The sequence below is a fragment of the Macaca fascicularis genome, chromosome 10 (assembly GCF_037993035.2).
Source record: "Macaca fascicularis isolate 582-1 chromosome 10, T2T-MFA8v1.1".
Lineage (NCBI taxonomy): Eukaryota > Metazoa > Chordata > Mammalia > Primates > Cercopithecidae > Macaca > Macaca fascicularis.
This window is the reverse complement of record NC_088384.1, coordinates 110218037-110239570: the sequence shown is the minus strand read 5'-3', so window position 1 is coordinate 110239570 and position 21534 is coordinate 110218037. Positions and strand designations below refer to the sequence as shown.

The 21534-nt window shown below is 44.2% G+C and overlaps 1 protein-coding gene across 1 annotated transcript; it reads left to right on the top strand.

The window, feature by feature from the left end:
* The first annotated feature begins 437 nt into the window (after positions 1 to 437).
* CYP24A1 (cytochrome P450 family 24 subfamily A member 1) lies at positions 438 to 21154 on the top strand. The gene is made up of 12 exons (XM_005569384.5): positions 438 to 1105; positions 1326 to 1516; positions 2739 to 2832; positions 4705 to 4801; positions 8513 to 8604; positions 9776 to 9887; positions 11809 to 11954; positions 15465 to 15631; positions 16431 to 16509; positions 16999 to 17196; positions 17295 to 17415; positions 19658 to 21154. Exons 1-11 carry the CDS (start codon positions 848 to 850, stop codon positions 17403 to 17405), a joined length of 1545 nt encoding a protein of 514 aa, XP_005569441.3. The 5' UTR covers positions 438 to 847; the 3' UTR covers positions 17406 to 17415; positions 19658 to 21154.
* Positions 21155 to 21534: the final 380 nt, after the last annotated feature.

Below are 21534 nucleotides of genomic sequence, written 5' to 3'. Positions count from 1 at the left end.
GCCCCTGGCAGACGCCAGCAGCTTTTCTGGGTCCGCACTCATGGACCTCACCCGCCCGGCATCGCGATTGTGCAAGCGCAGGGCGGCAACCACGGCCGCCGCTGCCGGCTCCTGCCAGCCAGGGGAGGGCAGGGAGGCGCGTTCGGCGCACACCCGGTGAACTCCGGGCTTCGCGTGCCTTCCCGGGGGTTATCTCCGGGGTGGAGTCTGCCGCCCCCACCCCACCTCCCGCGCCTGGCGAACAGAGCCCCGGTCACCTGAGGCCCGGATGCCCTCGCTCACCTCGCTGACTCCATCCTCCTTCCACCCCCATCCTCTGGGTCCTGCGTCCCTCGGAGCCTGGCCAGCCGGGGGCCACTCCGCCCTCCTCTGCGTGCTCATTGGCCACCCAGGGCATGCCCGGTCTCCATAAATGCATGGTCCCCGGACATAGGAACATGGAGAGGGACAGGAGGAAACGCGGCACCAGCAGCATCTCATCTACTCTCCTTGACACCTCCTCCCCGTGGCTCCAGCCAGACCCTAGAGGTCAGCCTTGCAGACCAACAGGAGGACTCCCAGCGTTCCCTTTTCAAGAGGTCCCCAGACCCCGGCTGCCCTCTTCCAGCGCCTGTGGCTAGCGCAAGGAGGAACCAGTGCTCTGAGGCTGTCGCGTGGTGCAGCGTCGAGCATCCTTGCCGAGGTCCTTTCTGCTGCCTGTCCCGCCTCACCCCGCTCCATCACACCAGCTGGCCCTCTTTGCCTCCCTTTCCCAGAATCTTTAAGCTCCGAATCCCACCAGCGCTTCCTACCAACCTCACCCCACCCCGTCCCTGTGCCTTCCCGCGCTCCGGTGTCCCCCGCTGCCATGAGCTCCCCCATCAGCAAGAGCCGCTCGCTTGCCGCCTTCCTGCAGCAGCTGCGCAGTCCGAGGCAGCCCCCAAGACCGGTGACATCTACGGCGTACACGTCCCCTCAGCCGCGAGAGGTGCCAGTCTGCCCGCTGACAGCTGGTGGCGAGACTCAGAACGCGGCTGCCCTGCCGGGCCCCACCAGCTGGCCACTGCTGGGTAGCCTGCTGCAGATTCTCTGGAAAGGGGGGCTCAAGAAACAGCACGACACCCTGGTAAATACCTTTTCGCGCCCCTGACTCCCTTTCTCCTCCCTGTTCCGCCCTCCCAGCGGCGCTCCAAACCCTCCCCGACGTGCGCGGCGCACGGTGCGCTTCGGCGTCTGGGCAGTGAGGGACCCGGTTTCCCGAGGAGGAAGGAGGCAGGAGGAGGGAAAGCGCTTCGGCCACGGCGGAGGATGCGCGCTGACACCGCGCTGTGCCCGGCCCGCTGCAGGTGGAGTACCACAAGAAGTACGGCAAGATTTTCCGCATGAAGTTGGGTTCCTTTGAGTCGGTGCACCTGGGCTCGCCATGCCTGCTGGAAGCGCTGTACCGCACCGAGAGCGCGTACCCGCAGCGGCTGGAGATCAAACCGTGGAAGGCCTATCGCGATTACCGCAAAGAAGGCTACGGGCTGCTGATCCTGTGAGTCCAATCCGAGGGACCTGGGCATGCGGCCAGGCCTGATGAGCCTGACGGCGCCTGGAAATTGTGAAGAGGTGGAGTTAGAGTTCCCTGGGGTTGGATGCTTCTTATGTAGGGCGGATACCAAAGCCCCTCTCCGGTGCCATTGCAACCCTGAGCTCTTGTATAGATTAGAGTCGGTCCACGGAAAAGCTGTGCTGTGCACCGGGCACCTGCGTTCTCTCTGGCAACAGAGCAGGGCCACACCCTCCCATCAAAGAAAGGCCAAAACAGGGTTGTACAAACTGTGGTGCTCAGACTCTTGGGCAGGATGAGGTTCTGAAGTCAGCGTACCAGGCAAACATCTTATACAAACAAAATTGTCCTTTAAAATTCCCTGAAACACCTTGTAAGCTCAAGAGCCAGGAGTTAACCTCTTTTGCTTTTGACAGTGGCCTTTTCTGCAGAGGATTGCGGGGCATGCCTTATTTCTACTTGTAAAGGTGGAATAAGGAGGGATATCAAAGTTGTGTTTTAGGTCGGTAAGTGCTACAATGGGATGTGATTCTTCTGCCTTTAGTTGTTAGCATTTAACAAGTTAGCACCTTTACCCCCAAATTGTAATGCCTAATAGTTATATTTTCCAGGATATAACGAGGAATTGAAAACCCTGTTAATGCACGGTGCATCACAGGCTGTGTGGTCTGCTGTGGGGCAGGTGCATACAAGTACACGTTCACAAAAGGCTTATTACTCCAGTGAATCTCTGGCTGTATGTTATCATTTGGAGGCAATAGTAAAATTCTAAACATGAGATATTTTGTAAATACGAAGCCCACACCAATTAGTCGAAAGAAGACAAGATTCTTTCCTCAAACAGGTCTGAGTTGCTGGTGATGGGGTGTTCACATGCCCCCTTTTATGGCTAGGAATTGGCCCCGGGCCTTCCAGCCCCACTCCCTGCAAGGACACCTCAAAACCCCTGAACCCAAATTATCTGGACTTCAACTTTCTGGTGCAGTCTTTGACTAGGTGCTTTTGCTTCCTATTGTCAAACTATTGTCAAAATACGATCACTATTTTATCCCAGATATTCTAATGATACTATTCTCTGGATATTTCTCGGCATGATTCTCAGTGTTTATTTGATTTTATGGTTCCTGAAGTTGCAGCTGGGGGTATTTCTGCATCTCCCTTCTTTTCTTTTCAATGTGCTCTAAATGTATTCCTGCTTCTCTCACAGGGAAGGGGAAGACTGGCAACGGGTCCGGAGTGCCTTTCAAAAGAAACTAATGAAACCAGTGGAAGTGATGAAGCTGGACAACAAAATCAATGAGGTTTGTAGGCTGGGGCCAGCTTTCCTGGGGCTCTTGGGGACATAGGGATATTGGTGGAGCTTCAAGTCACAGCTACAAAATACAAAGGAAAAAAAGCATGCAATTTGGGTGATTCAAAGGGGGGTCTTCTCTTTCTCTCCATTCCTTCCTACAACCTCCTCCCCACCAAACCCTTATTTCTCCCTCCTTCACCCTCTTTTAAAGTCATATCACAATGAGGGAGCAATGGGGAGCATGGACTTTGGTATTCTACAGCCTTGGATTTGAGCCCCAGCCCTTCCACTCCCTGACTATGAGACCTGGCTATACCACTTACCTTCCCTAAGCCTCAGTTTTCCCATCTACAAAACGGGAGTAACAGTTCCTGCTGCCCGGGTTTGCTGTGAGAGTTAAATGAGATACCCTTGTAAAGTTCTTAAGTAGTGATATTTGAGCTAGGTTTTGCAGGAGTCTGAGGCAGAGAAGGTGGGGAAAGGCATTAAGAGACAATAGCCTTCTGAAAACAGGGAGGCATGAAATGACATGGTGTGTTCAGAGACTCAGTCATTTAGTGTAGCTGATGTGAGGCTTTCTCTGAAATGATACTGGACAGGTCTTAACAATATTTTTGTATCATACTAAAGTATCTGGACATCGCCCCTTTGCCAGCAAGAGTCAAAGGGGGTTTTAAGCATACAGTAATCTCTTTCTACTTCTGTTCACTTTGGATGTTTATTTTGAACTGGATGTGTCCCCAGATGGGATCACATAGGTGAAGGATTGCAAACTCAGAACCTTCCAGGGACTACGGGACTAATATAAAATAATAAGGCAGACCCAATAAAAATTTCAGGAAACGTGATAGTGCGCGCCCCTCCTAGGAGGGACAGCAGCCCCAGTTCCAGCAAATGATTGCCATGTCGGAACGCAGACCTCGTGTCTCCAAGTCTCGTACTTATTATGTACATTGTTAAACTAGTAGTGGTAAATCCCCATGTTCATACGAAACCTCTTGATTTTTTAATGGTAACAAATTCAAAGAACTTTAAAAGGCACTACAGGGGCAAATTAAACATGCAACCTAAGTCCACACATGTGGACTCTATGGTCACACCAGCGCATGGCAGGCTCCAGGATGGCAACTTATCAGCTCTGTGCGCATAAGTGAGTGACTTGGCCTCTTTAAGCCTCAGCTTTCTCATCTGTTACATGGGAAATGAGTAATGACAGTACCTACTACCTCATGGGGTTGTGGGAGGATCAGCCAATACACTTTGTACAGTGTTTGGTACCATGTGGATCTCATTAAATGTGAGACATTCGTTATTGAAAACTCTGGTTTATGAAACTGGCATCCAAAGGCCTTATGTGACTGTCCCAAGGTCATAGACTACTTAGGGAAGGAGCTGCATCCAGAATCGGTGGATCTTCTGGTTCCAAGTTCAACATTCTTAACACAACCACCAACCAATAAAGAGAAGTTCGCTTGCCCAGATGTGGAAAGGCACACCTCAGGATAGCTGCCGCATCACAGTCCTTGAGATGCTGGGCCAACAGGGACGCTTGGCAGATTCCTTTGTGGTTTACTTCCCCATTCTGATTAGAAAAACAAAAAAAAATGTTTTCCTTTTCATAAATTGCCAGAATTATTTTTAGATCAAAAGCTGAAACTTAAGCTTCAGGGTGGCTTCAAGAAATAACCCAGGACGAGGTCGCTAGGGGATGAGGTGGATTCCCAGGGAGAATATATAATTAGTGTGACTTCAGGATGAATAACATTATGGCCAGTGAATATTCGATGTAGCAAGACCCGAAGTTAGCTCAGTGAGCTTTAAACTTTTGTTTTCCTTCAACGGCTTTAAAATGTGTCTTTTGCGGTTGTTTTCTTTGAAGGTCTTGGCTGATTTTATGGGCAGAATAGATGAGCTCTGTGATGAAAGAGGCCACATTGAAGACTTGTACAGCGAACTGAACAAATGGTCGTTTGAAAGTAAGTTGTCGTCATAGTCTTGCTCATTGATTTTGCAGATGATTTTGCAGATAAAACATGGCTCTTTTGACAACTCTTTTGTAAACATGCATTATTGCTGCCTAGGGAAAGGCCAGAGCAGCCCTTTTAATGCTTCTTTTAGGTGCTTAAGTTATGCCTTGAACTATGGATTGTTTATGGAGTCATACAACGAACATGTGTTGAACACTTGCTGTGTGTCTGGCACTGTGCTAGGTACTAGGGATATGACAATGAACGCAACACATAACCTTCCTGCCCTTGGGGAGCTTCTATGCTAGACAAGGTGATAGTCAACAAGTAAACACATTTTCAAATACACTCTTCCAGGGAGTAAAAGAAAACAGAAAGGGAGTTAAGAAAGAGCATGAAAGGTCGGCACGGTGGCTCATGCCTGTAATCCCAGGACTCTGGGAGGCTGAGGTGGGCAGATCGCTTGAGGCCAGCCCAGGATTCTGAGACCAGCTTGGGCAACACAGCAAAAGCTTGTCTCTACAAAAAATACAAAAATTAGTCGGGATTGGCGGCACATGCCTGCAGTCCCAGCTACTCAGGAGGCTGAGGTGGGAGGATTGCTTGACCCCGGGAGGTTGAAGCTTAAGTGAGCCATGATTGCACCACTGCATTACGGTCTGGGTGATGGTGTGAGACCCCGTCTCCAGAGAAAGAGAGAGATAGAGAGAGAGAGACAGACAGAGAAAGAAGGGAGGGAGGGAGGGAGGGAGGGAGGAAGGGAGGAAGGGAGGAAGGGAGGAAGGGAGGAAGGGAGGAAGGAAGGAAACAGAGAAAGAAAAAGAGAAAGGAAAGAAAAAAGAAAAGAAAGAAGAAAAGAAAGAAGGAAATAACATGAAAGAATGAAAGAGGGGCAAGTCCTTTTTAGTAAGGAGACATTTGAGGTAAGTCCTAAAGGAAGGGAAGGAGCAAATCACGAGGGTACCCGTGGAGGACTGTTCCAGGCAGCAGAGACAGGAAGTACAAATGCCGGGAGGGGGAAACATGAGCACCGTGTTTGAGGAACTGCAAGGTGCTGGTGTGAGTGGATCACAATGAACAAGCCGGGAGGAAGGGGATCCTGTGAAAGATGAGGTCAGAAAGAAGACAGGCGTCCAACAGGGCACAGCTCATAGGTCCTGGCAAGACTTTACTCCTCGTCTGACTCAGGTGGTGCAAGTAAGGGAGGGAGGACATGACCACTTTCTTCAAAGATTACTCTGGAAATAAAGGGCAGAGCTCACTGCCCATGGGGGTGCAGGCAGGAGAGCAGGCAGCTGTGATCAGGTGGGAGAGTGCCTGGCTGAGGACCTTCAGGACTGTGGGAGAATCTGAGAGGGCCACCTAAGCCGGACATGGCCAGGGGTCGCTTCAGGGAGATGGTGCCCCTCAGCTAAGACCTGATGGTTGAGTAGGAGTTCACCAGCTGAAAAGGGAGAAAGGAAGATGTCCCTACAGAAAAAGTGCAGAATGACAAGCGTATCCTGTAACAGAGGCTGGGAGAGGGTTGGCAACCAGCTCATGGAGAGCTGTATGGGCAGGAGTTTGAATATGAGCCTGTAAGTAACTGGGAGCTGTGGATTGTATTCAGCAGCAGTGCGATATGGGCAGATTTGCTGGGAGGATCACTGTGGCTGCTGTTGGAAGAGAGAGAAGGAAAACCTATAACACTTCCATAAATTCAAGGTCAGAAATATGGCCATAAATAGATAAATATAAAAATACATAACTTTTTTATTACTTATTTGAAACAGACTCTCACTCTGCCCCCAGGCTGAAGTGCAGTGGTGTGATCTTGGCTCACTGCAACCTCCACCTCCTGGGTTCAAGCAATTCTCCTGCCTCAGACTCCTGAGTAGCTGGGACTACAGGTGCACACCACCATGCTTGGCTGATTGTTGTATTTTTTAGTAGAGATGGGGTTTCACCATGTTGCCCAGGCTGGTCTCGAACACCTGACCTGTGATCCACCTACCTCGGCCTTCCAAAGTGCTGGGATTACAGGCGTGAGACACCATGCCTGGCTAACTTTTGTGTTTTTTAGTAGAGATGGGGTTTTGCCACCAGTTAGTCTCACTCCTGAGCTCAGATGATGCTCCCGCCTTGACCTCTGAGAGTACGGGGATTACAGACATGAGCCATCGTGCCCCTCAGGGTAACTAATTATTTTTAAAGTTCATGTACCACCCAGAGCTGTCTCACATATTCCCAGTGGTGTACCTACCAACCACTGTGGAACACAAATGTGGCGAAACCTTGAAAGGCTGGGAAGAAATGAGTAGAGTTTGGAAAACACAGATGTAGTTGGAAAAGTTGTATGTGGGTGCTGACTAAGCTAATTGACTCTCACTCCTCAGGTTTATGATTTTAGGCCAGTTGTTTACCTTTTTAATCCTAGTTTCCCACTTTATAAGTCAAGAGCCAATTATCCACCACTAAAAAGGTGGCTGCAGTAATCCTGTATAATTTTTTTTTCTAGACTGTGTCACCAAGGCTAGGGTGCAGTGGCCACTGGTACAATCTTGGCTCACTGCAACCTCGGCCTCCTGGGCCCAAGAGATCCTCCCACCTCAGCCTCCAGAGTAACTGGAACTACAGGCACATGTAGCCATGCCTGGCTAATATTTTTATTTTTATTTTTTTGTAGAGACAGGATTTTGCCATGTTGCCCAGGCTGTTCTCGAACTCCTGGGCTCAAGCAATCTGCCTGCCCCAGCCTCCTAAAGTGTTGGGATTACAGATGTGAACCACTATGCTTGGCCCTGTGTCCTTTTTTTTTTTAAAAAAAAAAAAAAAAAAAAAAAAAAAAAAGGTTACAAGAGATAATTTTTAGGACAATGGGGAACATTTTAAAACGGGACACAGTCGACTTTTTATGGAATGGTTGCTAATGTTCTTAGGGATGTTAATGACATTGTGGTTATGTAGGGGAATGCTTTATTCTTAGGACATTACTGCTAAATATTTAATGGTGAAGTGTCCTGAGAGCTCAAAATTATTTTCAAATGGTTCAGCACACACAGCCACATATACACTTGTATGCATACATACACACAAAGAGAAAGAAATGGCAGCAAGATGTTAATGAGTTCAGAGGATACAGGTATTCATTTTACCATTCCTTCAGCTTTTCTGTAGGTAAAATGTTTTGAAATGAAGAATTGAGAATTTTATTTTTAAAAAGGTTCCTTCTAAATAAGATGATGAAATGGAAGAAAAAATAAAACCCTATGTAAAGTGCTAGTCCAGTACCTGGCATGTAATGGGTGTTTAGAACATAATTATTCCCTTCCCTTCTCCTCCTCTGGTGAATGGCTTCCAATTCATTGATAGGCAGTAGAATCCAATAAGTGACTCTAAAAACACAGCTGAGTTAGAGGCATAGCGTAGACCTGACCCTGCGGCACCTTTGCTGGGGCCAGTGGATCTCTTGTGTGACTTACATGACTCAGGACAGTGGATCTCTGATCAGCACGTTCTAAGGTGATGAGTCATTGGACCTGGAGATAATTTCTAGAAAAGGAGAGTGATTGTGTCCCCGTTCTCTGACTCTTTGCTTTTCCTCGATATTCTTGCACTGTTGCCTTTTCTCAGAAAATCCCACATTTTTAAGAGGCATGGAATTGAGTCTTTAACAGCCAGCTAAACATAGACTCCAGCATTGCTGTGATTGTGTAAAGTGATGATTATTTTAAATGACAGGTATCTGCCTCGTGTTATATGAGAAGAGATTTGGGCTTCTCCAGAAGAATGCAGGGGATGAAGCTATGAACTTCATCATGGCCGTCAAAACAGTAAGCCGTCTCTTTAAGAGAGCCGTTTTCTTGATTGATGTTTTACAGATCGATTTTTACAGAACTTCACAGTGTTTCCCAAAAACTGGCATACACACGTATTTTATTTCCGTAGTTAAGTGTTCATTTTAATGTGCCTTATATATTTTAGTATATTGATGTGCATATATGCAGCTGTCTGCAACCTTTTTGGCACCAGGGACCAGTTTCGTGGAAGACGGTTTTTCCATGGACAGGGCAGGGTGGTGGGGCGGGGGAGGGAGGATAATTTAAGTGCACTGCATTTTACTCTGCACTTTATTTCTATTATTATTACATACTCACCATAATGTGGAATCAGTGGGAGCCCTGAGCTTGTTTTCCTGCAACGAGAAGGTCCCATCTGGGAGTGATGGGAGACAGTGACAGACCATCAGTCACTAGATTCTCCTAAGGAGTGTGGAACCCAGATCCCTCGCATAGGCAATTCACAGTAGGCTTCGCACTCCCGTAAGAATCTGACGCAGCCATTGATCTGACAGGAGGCAGAGCCCAGGTGGTAATGTTGCTGGCCCACTGATCACCTCCTGCGGTGCGGCCCAGTTTCTAACAGGCCACTGACCAGTATTGGTTCATGGCCTGGGGGTTGGGGACCCCTGCATATATGCCCGTAACATAAAGAAGTGCATTAAATCCATTATTTCTTTGATTAAGCAAGGTTAAAAGAGCTATTTTAATTAAAGATCAGTTGATTTAAAATACTTTTTAAAAGGAACCCAAAATGTTTCAGATTGTACCGTTTTGAATAGTTTGGGTGGTGTGTAGATAGGATAAACACTGAAATTGGTTTGGAAATCACTGAAGCTTGGAAATTATTAGAAATTGAAGTGAATATGAAAGTTATAGTTTTTCCTCTTTTTTTGTTTACAATTCAGTCATCAGATTGCAATTTTTTATCAAACACGTCCAGTGGAAAGTCATCCCCCACATTATCTTCAATATTGAAAGGAGGTGGAGGTGGGGGGTGGGCATTGCTCCCAGGACCAGTGCAGAGAGAGCCGGGGGCGTCCTTGTAATTCCAGCCTTTTAAAAAGTGCAGGGTGCTGTGGTTTAGAATGTTCCTCTTCCAGAACGAACGTTGTCTTTGAGAGAAGGAGAATTCAGAATAAAAAGGTGCTTGCATTTCTCTCAGATGATGAGCACGTTTGGGAGAATGATGGTCACTCCAGTCGAGCTGCACAAGAGCCTCAACACCAAGGTCTGGCAGGACCACACTCTGGCCTGGGACACCATTTTCAAATCAGGTAAAGGGCCGCCCTTCACATCCAGCCAGACCCAGCCCGGCATCCCTGGGTCTGGAGCTTCAGAGAGAAGGTGTGGAGTGATCTCCAGGGCCTCATCACCACGTTTAGGTTTTGCAAACACAGGTGTTTTGGGATTGCCCCGGCATACACAAATTCTAAGTAACAAGCTTTCTGTAGTCTTCTTTGGGAATTAAGAGTGGTTAAAAGTAAAATCTGGCGGGGCACAGTGGCTCCCCCGCATAATCCCAGCTCTTTGGGTGGCCCAGGCAAGCAGATCACTTGAGGCCAGGAGTTTGAGAGCAGCCCGGCCAACATGGTGAAACCCAGTCTCTACTACCAATACAAAAATTAGCTGGGCATGGTGGCGGGCACCTGTAATCCCAGCTACTCAGGAGGCTGAGGCAGGAAAATTGCTTGAACCCGGGAGGCGGAGGTTGCAGGGAGCCAAGACTGCGCCACCGCACTCCAGCTTGGGAGACAGAGTGAGACTCCATCTCAAAAAAAAAAAATAAAGTAAACTCTATGGAGTCAGGGAACCCTGAGTTCAAGTTGAGCTCTGTCACTGGTTGTGGTGGCTTGGCCAAATGTGCAATCACCTTTTCATCTTCAGTTGCCTTGTCTCTAAAATGGACGAACAATAATAATAATAAATAATCATAATAATAAGAGTACCTACCTCAATGTAACTGTTTCTGGGTCTAATACAGATTATAGTCAACATAAAAACCTGGCATATCACAGTATCTCAGTGGACTAGAGCTGTTTCTGCTACATGACAAAGGGGGATATTTGATGCTAGGCATTGTTCACTTATACATTTATTTAACCCTCACAACACACTATAAGGTAGGTCCTTTTGTTAGCCCTGAGAGGGGTACCTGAGACACATAAAAGTTAACAAACGTGGCTGGGCGCCGTGGCTCATACCTGTAATCCCAGCACTTTGGGAGGCCAAGGCGGGCGGATCATAAAGTCAGGAGATTGAGACCATCCTGGCTAACACAGTGAAACCCCGTCTCTACTAAAAATACAAAAAAAAAAAAAAAATACCTGAGAGTAGTGGCGGGCACCTGTAGTCCCAGCTACTCTGGAAGCTGAGGCAGTAGGATGGCATGAACCTGGGAGGCGGAGCTTGCCGTGAGCCGAGATCGCGCCACTGCACTCCAGCCTGGGCGACAGAGTGAGACTCCATCTCAAAAAAAAAAAGAAGTTAGCAAACGTTCCCAAGATTGCATGCCAGGTGATGGCAAAGCCAAGGTTTGAAGCCAGACAGAGGGCTTCCTGGACTCGAACTCTAACTGCTGTGCCATATGTGATCACCATTATTATTACCATTTCCATTATTATAATAAGCCTGGTGGTTGTTTAATAGTGATGAAGGTGCACGCCTAGATTTTATGTTGTAAATATTAGAAATTTTTACCATTATTGTCAACATGGACGAGCAGTGTATTTGTGCATATGTATGTGGGGTATGTGTGCTTAGTAATATCTGGGTCCAAGTTGGATTCTGAAAGTGAGCCCAAATCCTACCTTCTTTTACGCTTATTTCTCCCAAGATCTAAACTCTTACTACTCAAAACTATGACCTGCAGCCCAGTGGCATCAGCATCACCTAGAAGCTTATTGGAAATGCAGAGTTCCTGGCCTACCCAAGCCCTGATTCAGATTCTGCATTTTGAGAAGATGCCTAGGTGATTCCTATCCACATTGAAGTTTGAGAAGCCTCACTCATGTGGGTATTGAAAAATCCTTGCAGACTTAACAAGAAGGCAATAATTAGTGTGTGTAACAAATTGTCAGTGTTCCTGAAAAGACTATTTAGATATTGCAAGAAGGATTTTGGACTGAGATCTTCTTTTGTGATTTTCCTCATCCTCATTTTCAACTGACTTCCTCTCTTTCTTCTCTGCTCTAATAGTCAAATCTTGTGTTGACAACCGGTTAGAGAAGTATTCTCAGCAGCCTAGTGCAGATTTCCTTTGTGACATTTATCACCAGAATCGGCTTTCAAAGAAAGAATTGTATGCTGCTGTCACCGAGCTCCAGCTGGCTGCAGTGGAAACGGTAAGGGTGGGCTGGATTTGAGTTTGCTAAATGAACAGTCTGTACAATTTTTAGATGACAGATTTTAAATAGTAATTCATCTCATTCATGTCACCGGGATTCACTGAGCACCAACTTCACAAAAATGAAAAGTCTCATACTAGATGCCACTGTGCATCCGTGCATGGCCTTTTGTGCTTAAACACTGGGTAGGAGGAGACTTCATGTGCCCCAGTGACAAAAACCCAGAGTGGGATGTGATGAGTGCCGTGATGTCCATGCACGCTGCTGCAGGAATTCAGGAGCAGTAAAGTTCCCTGCCCTGGCAAGATACAGAATCCAGATTTTTCAAAATTGGATGTATTTTGTTCGGTTGTACATGTTACCCCAAAGTGCCTAACTGTGGCTGTTACTTACTGTAAAAAAAAAAAAAAAAAAAAAAAAATGGCATACTCTCTTTCAAGCCAATAATATTTTTATCGCTTAGAATTGTAAACAAAGTCCCAAAGAGTCTGGGACAAGTGGATTTTAACTGAAACGAAACAGCTCATTGTAAAGACCAAAATTCTGTCTCTGATGTGGCCGATACTCCCTAGGGGATAGTAGATACTAAGTGCAGACCAACCCTGCCATAGGCATTCAGGTAGGTTGAATTGACCTGGATACTGGTTTGAGCTGTGATGGGAGTGATGCACACTAACCTCCTCCTAAGTGCAACATTTACTCCATGCATCTTAAAGTTCCTAAGCAAAATGTAAAGCAGTTGTTTATTTTCCATGTGTTTCCCCTTCTGTGCTGTTTCTTGCCTGAAGTAAAGGTAGGTTTTCTATATCAGGAGATAGTGAGGTTCTCATTTCTCCTCATGCTCCAGAAGGCTGTTGAAAGTGGGAATCCATCCTCGCTCACTTTCCTATTGAACTACTTACCCTGGGAGGCTCCTTACAGCGGTGAAAGTAAAGTGTCACCCATTATTCTTTTATATTTTCAACTGGAATGTGACCTCTCTGAGAGCAATGGCTTAGGGTTGTCCACTGCTGTGATTCCAGGACATAGAACAGTACTTGGCATCTAGTAGTGGCTGATAGATACTTGTTGAATAAATGAATTCAGGAACTATTGAGCGCCTACTGTATGCCTGGGACTGTTCCAGGTTCTTGAGAGACCACCATGAACCAGAGACAAGGGTTCCCACTCTCATGGAACGCGTATGCAAGTGGGGAAGACGGACAGTAGCCATGTAAACAAACAGATGTGGTCACTTTAGATAGTGGTATGGATTGCAGAGGACGCCATCAGGATGGTGTAATATAGAGGGGTGGAGATGATTAAAGGGGAGCCCTGTCTGAGAAAGCAGTACTGGAACTGACTCTGGACTGATGAGAAGAGCCAGCCACAGAAAGACCTGGTGGAAGAGCACTGCAGGTAGAGGAAACGGCCCATGCAAAGGCCCTGGGGCAGAAAGAGGGATGGAGCTGGAGAACTAGCAAATGTGGTGAGAGCTGAGACTGGAGAATTGGATGAGCCTTGTTAGTCAGAGCCTTGTGAGCCCAGCCTGGGTAAGGCATTAGATTTGATTGCACCTGTGATGGGAAGCTCTTGCAGCATTTTAAACAAGGGAATCACCTGATCATTTATGTTTTTGAAAGTGGGCTCTGGCTGGTGGATGGAGAATGATGAACTTAGCCAAGAGAGTGGGTGCAGCAGGCCAGTCAGTGAGCTCGGTCTGTTCCACGGAGGTCAGTCCAGGACAGTTTGTGCCCCCGAGGTTTTCCAGGCCACTTCCCCTCAAATCAGCTGCTGCAGCTTAGCCCCTGCAGTTTTCCCTACAGGCTCAGACTGTCTTACATGGCTTTGGTAAAAGCTACAGTTATCTGCCTTTTGGAAACTATTTGGTACTTGCGGTGAGGGACTCACTGATATGGTTAAATCCATTTCTTTTTTGGTCCTGGCTATTCTGAAAGTCACATTTGGAAAATCAGAGCCATTTGAAAGTGTATCTAATTTGATGGCTACACCCTCTTCCTGTTTTGTAAATTAGACTCTTATAATCATGGCGTCTATAGTTTATTTGCAGCCGAGGCTGCCAGTCCTCTGACATGAAGAAGCCTGCCTTGGAGGCATCTTCTTCCAAAAATAATAAATAACCATCGTCTCTGAATGGTCGTGCACTTTGCTCATTTGTGTGAGTGGCACATGGCACTTAGCAACAGCGCCTTCATGTCTGTGGAGGTGGACACAATGATCATTTTCAGGGAATATTTGGCTTAAGTTAGCGAAGTACGGCCTAAAAATAACTACATATGAATACTAGTGGTGAATATTATGTAGCTTAAAGCTACACTGGCTGTTTCCATCAATATTTTTTCTCCAGTCATTGCCTGTGCAGACAAAATAAAAGATGCCACTTAAAAGGGCGTAGGCCTTTGTCAGAAACTGTAGCTGGAGTACTCAACTCAATGCTTGAATTTCTTATTTTGGTGTTGGCACCCTCGTATGAGGGCTCTTTACATGTGGTTGAAACCCCGAGTGTAGATAGTGCCTGTTTATTTTTGTGGTAACTTTTTAGGGTGTGGCCAAAGGAACTTTTAAATTTCAGAAATGCCGTTTCTTGTCCATTTCCACTATAACATTTTCTTAAAGCCTCTCATTAGCAACACCCTGAGGATCATCATCCCTCTCTGTTTATTCCATTTTTATATCAATGTTTTTTGTATCAAGCAACTTTTAATTAAATGTTTATTTTGAGATCATTGTAGATTCACATTCAGTTCTAAGAAAAAATAGAGAGGGATCCCTTGCATCCGTCGTTTCCCCTAATAGGAACATCCTGTCTAACAAGAAAACGTTGTCACAATCCCAAAATTGGCATTGATTTAACCCGCTAATATTCTCATTTCACCAGTTTTACATGTACTCATTTGCGTTCGAACAATTATTGTGTCAAACCATATTTTAGGTCAGGTGCAGTGGCTAACACCTGTAATCCCAGCACTTTGGGAGGCCAAGGCGGGTGGATCACCTGAGGCCAGGAGTCCAAGACCAGCCTGGCCAACATGGTGAAACTCTGTCTCTACTAAAAATACAAAAATTAGCCAGGCATGGTGGTGGACGCCTGTACTCCCGGCTACTCAGGAGGCTGAGGCAGGAGAATCGCTTGAACCCGAGAGGCGGAGGTTGCAGTGAGCTGACCTGGTGCCACTGCACTCCAGCCTGGGCAAGAGTGAGACTCCATCGCAAAAACAAAACAAAACAAAACTGTATTTAAATGTTCTAAAGCAGCTGATTAAAGGATTATACTTTGGTTTCCTCAGTAATTAATTTAAAATATATCCTTAATTGATATGTTTTATGAAATAAATCTGCTTTTTTATATATTGGATTTTCTAAAGGCATAGCTATAAGGATGCATGAAGAAGCTTCACTAATATATTTGCAGAATAAGGTGGTAGGCATCTTATACCTTTTTTCAGCTAATAGTGATTTAATGCAGTTATTTACAAAAACTCAAGTTTACGTCCATTTGGCTTGCAGACAGCAAACAGTCTCATGTGGATTCTCTACAATTTATCCCGTAATCCAAAAGTGCAACAAAAGCTGTTTAAGGAAATTCAAAGTGTATTACCTGAGAATCAGGTGCCACGGGCAGAAGATTTGAGGAATATGCCATATTTAAAAGCCTGTCTGAAAGAATCTATGAGGTAAGAGCCTATCTCTGAGCCAATATAAATGTGTTAGAACACTGTTCTCTTAATTACAAAGCAAGGGGTCCCCTACTCATGGACAGCTTCCCCTAGCTAATTAGAAACAATTATCACACCGCAAAAAAATCTTTGGAGCCATATTTCTTTTCTGGCACTCATTTCCTAAATCATTTGGGCAAATTCTATTAAATCTTGGAAAGTCAGTGCCCTCCCCTTTAATTCGATAATCTTGCTACTCTAATGAACACGGTAAGCACTAATTAAGATAGGGGCATGATTGAAGGCTATGAGATGGAAGCTCACAAAAGAGCTATATTGTTATGTAATAGGACGTACAGACAGCTTTGTTTTTGAGCCTCCGGTATAAAACATTTTTTGGAAATTCTTTTTACATCCTTTTGGGAAAATAAAACTCAACATTTTAGGATGAGAAGGATACTGTCAACTTTGTCAAGAGTACATAGGAGAAACATAGAACAAACATCGCGCTTCAAGAGCTAGCATAGAAACATACAAATTGAAGTCTGGAGTGAAGTACAGAGAAAACCAATGTTAACAGTTTACTAAACACCCTTGCACTGGGGTTTTAACTAACTCAAGAAGATAAGAGGAACAAGAAATACAATTATTGAGAAGAGAAAGACAACTTCTTTAGGAAGATCTGTGATTATGCTGCCTTTCTGAGTATGCACTTGGGCTGCACTTATTTAATCCAATCTGCATTCCCACTGACACTTCAGAGAGAACTTAGACGGTGCTCGTGCTCACCTTGACATCTTTGATTTTACGTTTTCAGGCTTACGCCGAGTGTGCCATTTACAACTCGGACTCTTGACAAGGCAACAGTTCTGGGTGAATATGCTTTACCCAAAGGAGTAAGTCGAATTTGTATATTCTACACCTTACAAAACCTTGGAAGATACACTTTGCAAATATTCGTCAGATCTCCCTAGACTTTGCACTGGAAAATATTCATTTTGGAAATACAGAGATGGTAGTGAATGTTGCATAGTATAGAATTAGAACTAATGGCTATGGAGACAGAGACCTGGATTCAGTCTCACCTTTATCTGTGTTGTCTTGAGTGAGTTACATAATCTCTGTGAGCCTCAACTTCAACTGTAAAAGGGGTTTAATAACAGAATCTGCCGCACGGGATTGCTGTGAGTATTGTGCACAATTTTAAAGCCCTTTACCTGTTTATTACCTGGCACATTTTAAGCCTCCGTGCATATTGGCAATCATCATTATTATACATTTGTGGATTTGGCTTTTGATTTGTAAGGTGACAACTTTTGTAAATGTTGTCATTCAAAGGTGTCTTCTGGTTATTTTAAATACTATGTGTTTCTGTGTGTTTTTAGACAGTGCTGATGCTAAATACCCAGGTGCTGGGATCCGATGAAGACAATTTTGAAGATTCAAGTCAGTTTAGACCTGAACGTTGGCTTCAGGAGAAGGAAAAAATTAATCCCTTTGCGCATCTTCCATTTGGCATTGGAAAAAGAATGTGCATTGGTCGCCGATTAGCCGAGCTTCAACTGCATTTGGCTCTTTGTTGGGTAAAACCTTTACTGGTTTCTGCAATTATGTTCTGTGCTATTTCACAAGGCAGAAGAAGAGAGGGGTAATTCTGTTTTTGTGTGCATGCGCATTGCAGATTGTCCGCAAATATGACATCCAGGCCACAGACAACGAGCCTGTTGAGATGCTACACTCAGGCACCCTGGTGCCCAGCCGGGAGCTCCCCGTCGTGTTTTTCCAGCGATAAGATGCCTCAGGTGAGCATCTAGGCGATTCCTTATCCTCTGCAAGGTAGGGAGAATGACGAGGGATGAGCTATGCTGGGAAGTCAGCCAGGCTGGGGTTTGAATCCCAGCTCACCTCTAATTTGCTGGGTGACCTTGAGCAGTTCCCTAAACTCTCTGCTTCCTTTTTTTTTTTTTTAATTTGTAAAATGATGACCCAAAGAGTGTGTATCACAAAAATTTAATGTGAATACCAAATACTTATTCCTGAGCCTGGCATCAATTCCGTGTTCAGTAAATGCTAGCAGCTGTTCATGGTTTTTGCATGTGAATAGTAAGGCTTGGCAAACTTTTTCTGTGAAGGGCCAGTTGGCAAATACTTTAGGTTTTGTGGACCAAACAGTCTTTGTCACATCCTCTTAATACTACCTTGGAGCATGAAAGCAGCCACAGACAATTTGTAAACTAATGAGTGGGCTGATGTTCTAGCTTTCTATTGCTCCCACCGCAAATTACTAAAATTTAGTGAGTTAAACGACACAGATCTATTATCTTACAGTTCTATAGATCAGAAGTCTGATGAGGCTCTTCCAGGCTAAAAGTATCGTGTCGTCGGGGCTCTTTCTGGAGGTTCTAGAGGAGGATCTATTCTCTTGCTAGTTTGGGTTGTTGGCAGAATTTAATTCTTCATGGTTACAGGACTGACGTCTTTATTTTTTTTTTTTTGCTGCTGTCAGCTGAAGGCTATACTCAACTTTGAGAAATTTCCCATATTCCTTGGTTCATGAAACCTTCCCCATCTGAAGCCAGTAGCAATGGTCGGTTGAGTCCCTCTCATGCTTTGAATCTCTCTTTCTTCTTATATGGCTTCTGTCTGACAAGATATTATCCAGGATCATGTCTCCCACCTCAAAGTTCATAAATTTAATTTCATCTGGAAAGCCCTTTTTTTTCATATAAAGTAGGATATTCACATGTTCCAGGGATTAGAGCAGTCACATTTTAGGAGGACCGTTATTCTGCCTACAAAGGCTGTGTTCTGATAAATTTTACAAAACACGAGCGGTAGACTTTATTTAGCCCTAGGGTCTAGGTTTGTGTTATGAAATGACTTGTACGATAAGTGTATGTATTTATCAGCCTGTATTGAACACAATAGAATATTTTTTCTGCAGTATGCCATTCAATGCTTTTTCGGACAGTAGAGGAGTTCTCATGTTCCCTCCACAACTTTTGCCATATCCATATACCAACCAACTGCTATTTATTTCAATACTTACTGAGTTATTTCCTTTAAATTAACATAAGCTTAATACTATATGTTGGCCTTGTGCTGAGTAATAATTTCCTTAATGAAATTAAAAGTTAGTAAGTCTAGTTATGTTCTCCTAATAGGCATTAAAATGAATTCAAAACTATTGAAGTGACCAAAAGTTAGCCTAAGAAAGCTCTTTTTTTTTTTTTTTTTTTTTTTTTTTTTTTTTTTTTGAGATGGAGTCTCACACTGTCCCCCAGGCTGGAGTGCAGTGGTGCAATCTTGGCTCACTGCAACCTCCGCCTCCCAGGTTCACACCATTCTGCCTCAGCCTCCCGAGTAGCTGGGATTACAGGCGCCCACCACCATGCCCGGCTAACTTTTTGTATTTTTAGTAGAGATGGGGTTTCATTATGTTGGCCAGACTGGTCTCGAATCCTGACCTCGTGATCCACCCGCCTTGGCCTCCCAAAGTGCTGGGATTACAAGCGTGAGCCACCACCCCCGGTGGTGGAACGAAGACATTTGTAACATATGGCTTTAGAGAGTGACATGTCAGCATTTAAACCCAGATTCTATCATTTTGTTCTGTTAGCAGCACCTCCTGGGATTTGCCTGGAGAGAAAATACTGTTTGCGAGTGGCAAGTTCAGGAGCATTTGCTAATTGGTAGATTATTTAGAGAAACATGCAATTACAGATAAAATTTCTGAACAAGGCCCAAATGAATACATTATTATTCCTCTACCAAGTGTCTGATGCTGTTATGAAATTTGTCCAATTCTGAGCATCCCAGCCAACAGAACTGAATCAAGTAGGGTAAGGAAAGTGTTCTAGCTTAGTGGTGAGACCCCAGTCTTCAGCCAAGACAGCGTGCATGTTTATCACAGTAAGCCGCACCTTTGGTAAAAGCCCATGGCAATTTAAGTTTTAGCATTTTTTTTTTTTTTTTGGCTAATAATTTGTCTTGTTTAAATACATTTTTTTGATATATAATTACGGTGTACCTTTTTTTTTTCAGATTTTTTTTTTAACCAAGACCAAAACAGCCATTTCGACTTTTCTGCAAAAATGGTGCTTACGGCTTCTGCATTACCGGAACGCAAACTTCAAAAGCCCACATCGTACAATAGCTTATAAAGAATATTTAGGCCCAGGTGTTGATATTTTTTCTTCTGCAAAATTGTTCCAGAAGCTATACTGTCTTTCTAGACCGTGGTATTTGTTAACGTCATATCCAACTCAGGGAAGCGGACTGAGTGCTGGGATTCAAGGCATTCTACAGGGTTCACTGCTGGTTTACACTTCACCTGCGTCAGCGCTGTCTTCAGGTGCTTAGAATGGCCTGGGAGCCTGTTCTCTCTCGCATCTTCCATGACATGAAAGGGAGGCTGGCACTTGTCAGTCAGGTAGAGGTTACGAACCATTTCAGCCCCTGGCTACCACATTCACTGTCTGAATCTTTAATTCCCAAGAATAAGTTTACATATCACAATGAAAGACCTACAACAGCTAAATTTTCTGGGGCTGGGAGTAATACTGACAATCCATTTACTGTAGCTCTGCTTTAATGTACTACTTAGGGAAATGCCTGCTTAATAATGTAAGCCAAGCTAAATGATTGTTAAAGTGATCAGGCCTCCCATGAAATTGCGTTCTTCCTGAATTGAAATAGAAACATTATTGGGAAACTAGAGAACACCTCTATTTTTAAAAGGACTTTAATGAAGTCAGACATCTTATAAGACTAGTGATTCACTGGGGCATCATTTTGTTAGAGGACCTTAAAATTCTTTATTTTTTTAATGTGATTCCTTTATGGCATTAGGGTAAGGATGAAGCAACAATTTTTAAATTGTGTATGTGCATATGAAGCACAGACGTGCGTGTGTGTGTGTCTGTGTGTGTGTCTGTGTATGTGTGTGTGTTCTAATGGTAATTTGCCTCAGTCATTTTTTTTAATATTTGCAGTACTTGATTTAGGATCTGTGGTGGAGGGCAGTGTTTCAAAGTTTAGTCACAGCTTTAAAATATTCAGTGTGACTTTAATATTATAAAATGATTTCCCATGCCATAATTTTTCTATTAAATAGGACAATTATAAAGCATGCAAAAGTTAGAGATCCGCTATATAACATTTGTTTTGTGATTTGAACTCCTAGGAAAAATATGATTTCATAAATGTAAAATGCATAGAAATGCATGTAATACCTGTAAGACTTAAAAATTGTGTTTACAGATGGTTTATTTGTGCATATTTTTACTACTGCTTTTCCTAAATGCATACTGTATATAATTCTGTATATTTGATAAATATTTCTTCCTACATTATGTTTTTAGAATGTTTCAGAAATATACATTTATGTCTTTATATTGTAATAAATGTGTACATATCTAGGTATACGCTTTCTCTCTGCTGTGAAATTATTTTTAGAATTATAAATTCACATGTCTTGTCAGATTTCATCTGTATACCTTCAAATTCTCTGACAGTAAAAATAAAAGTTTTTAAATATTTGAGAGACTTCCTCTCTTTATTGCCTTTGTTACAGCAAAATAAAAACAAATTCAAACTTTATTTTACTGGTAAAAAATTTTCTTATGTGGCCTATAAGCCCTATATCACAAAATTTACCCTTAGATAAATCTAGACTTTAATAGCGGTTTTACTGAAAGTGTATTCTTGGAACTGCAAAATAACTTGCCATTTTTTTGCTGCTTAAATATTTCTCAAGTCCAGTTACTTCTATTTCTACCCCCTTTCCAATCACACACTCAACCACACTCTGGTTATGTGATTGGAAGCGGGGTAGAATGGCCTGGGAGCCTGTTCTCTCTCGCATCTTCCATGACATGAAAGGGAGGCTGGCACTTGTTAGTCAGGTAGAGGTTACGAAC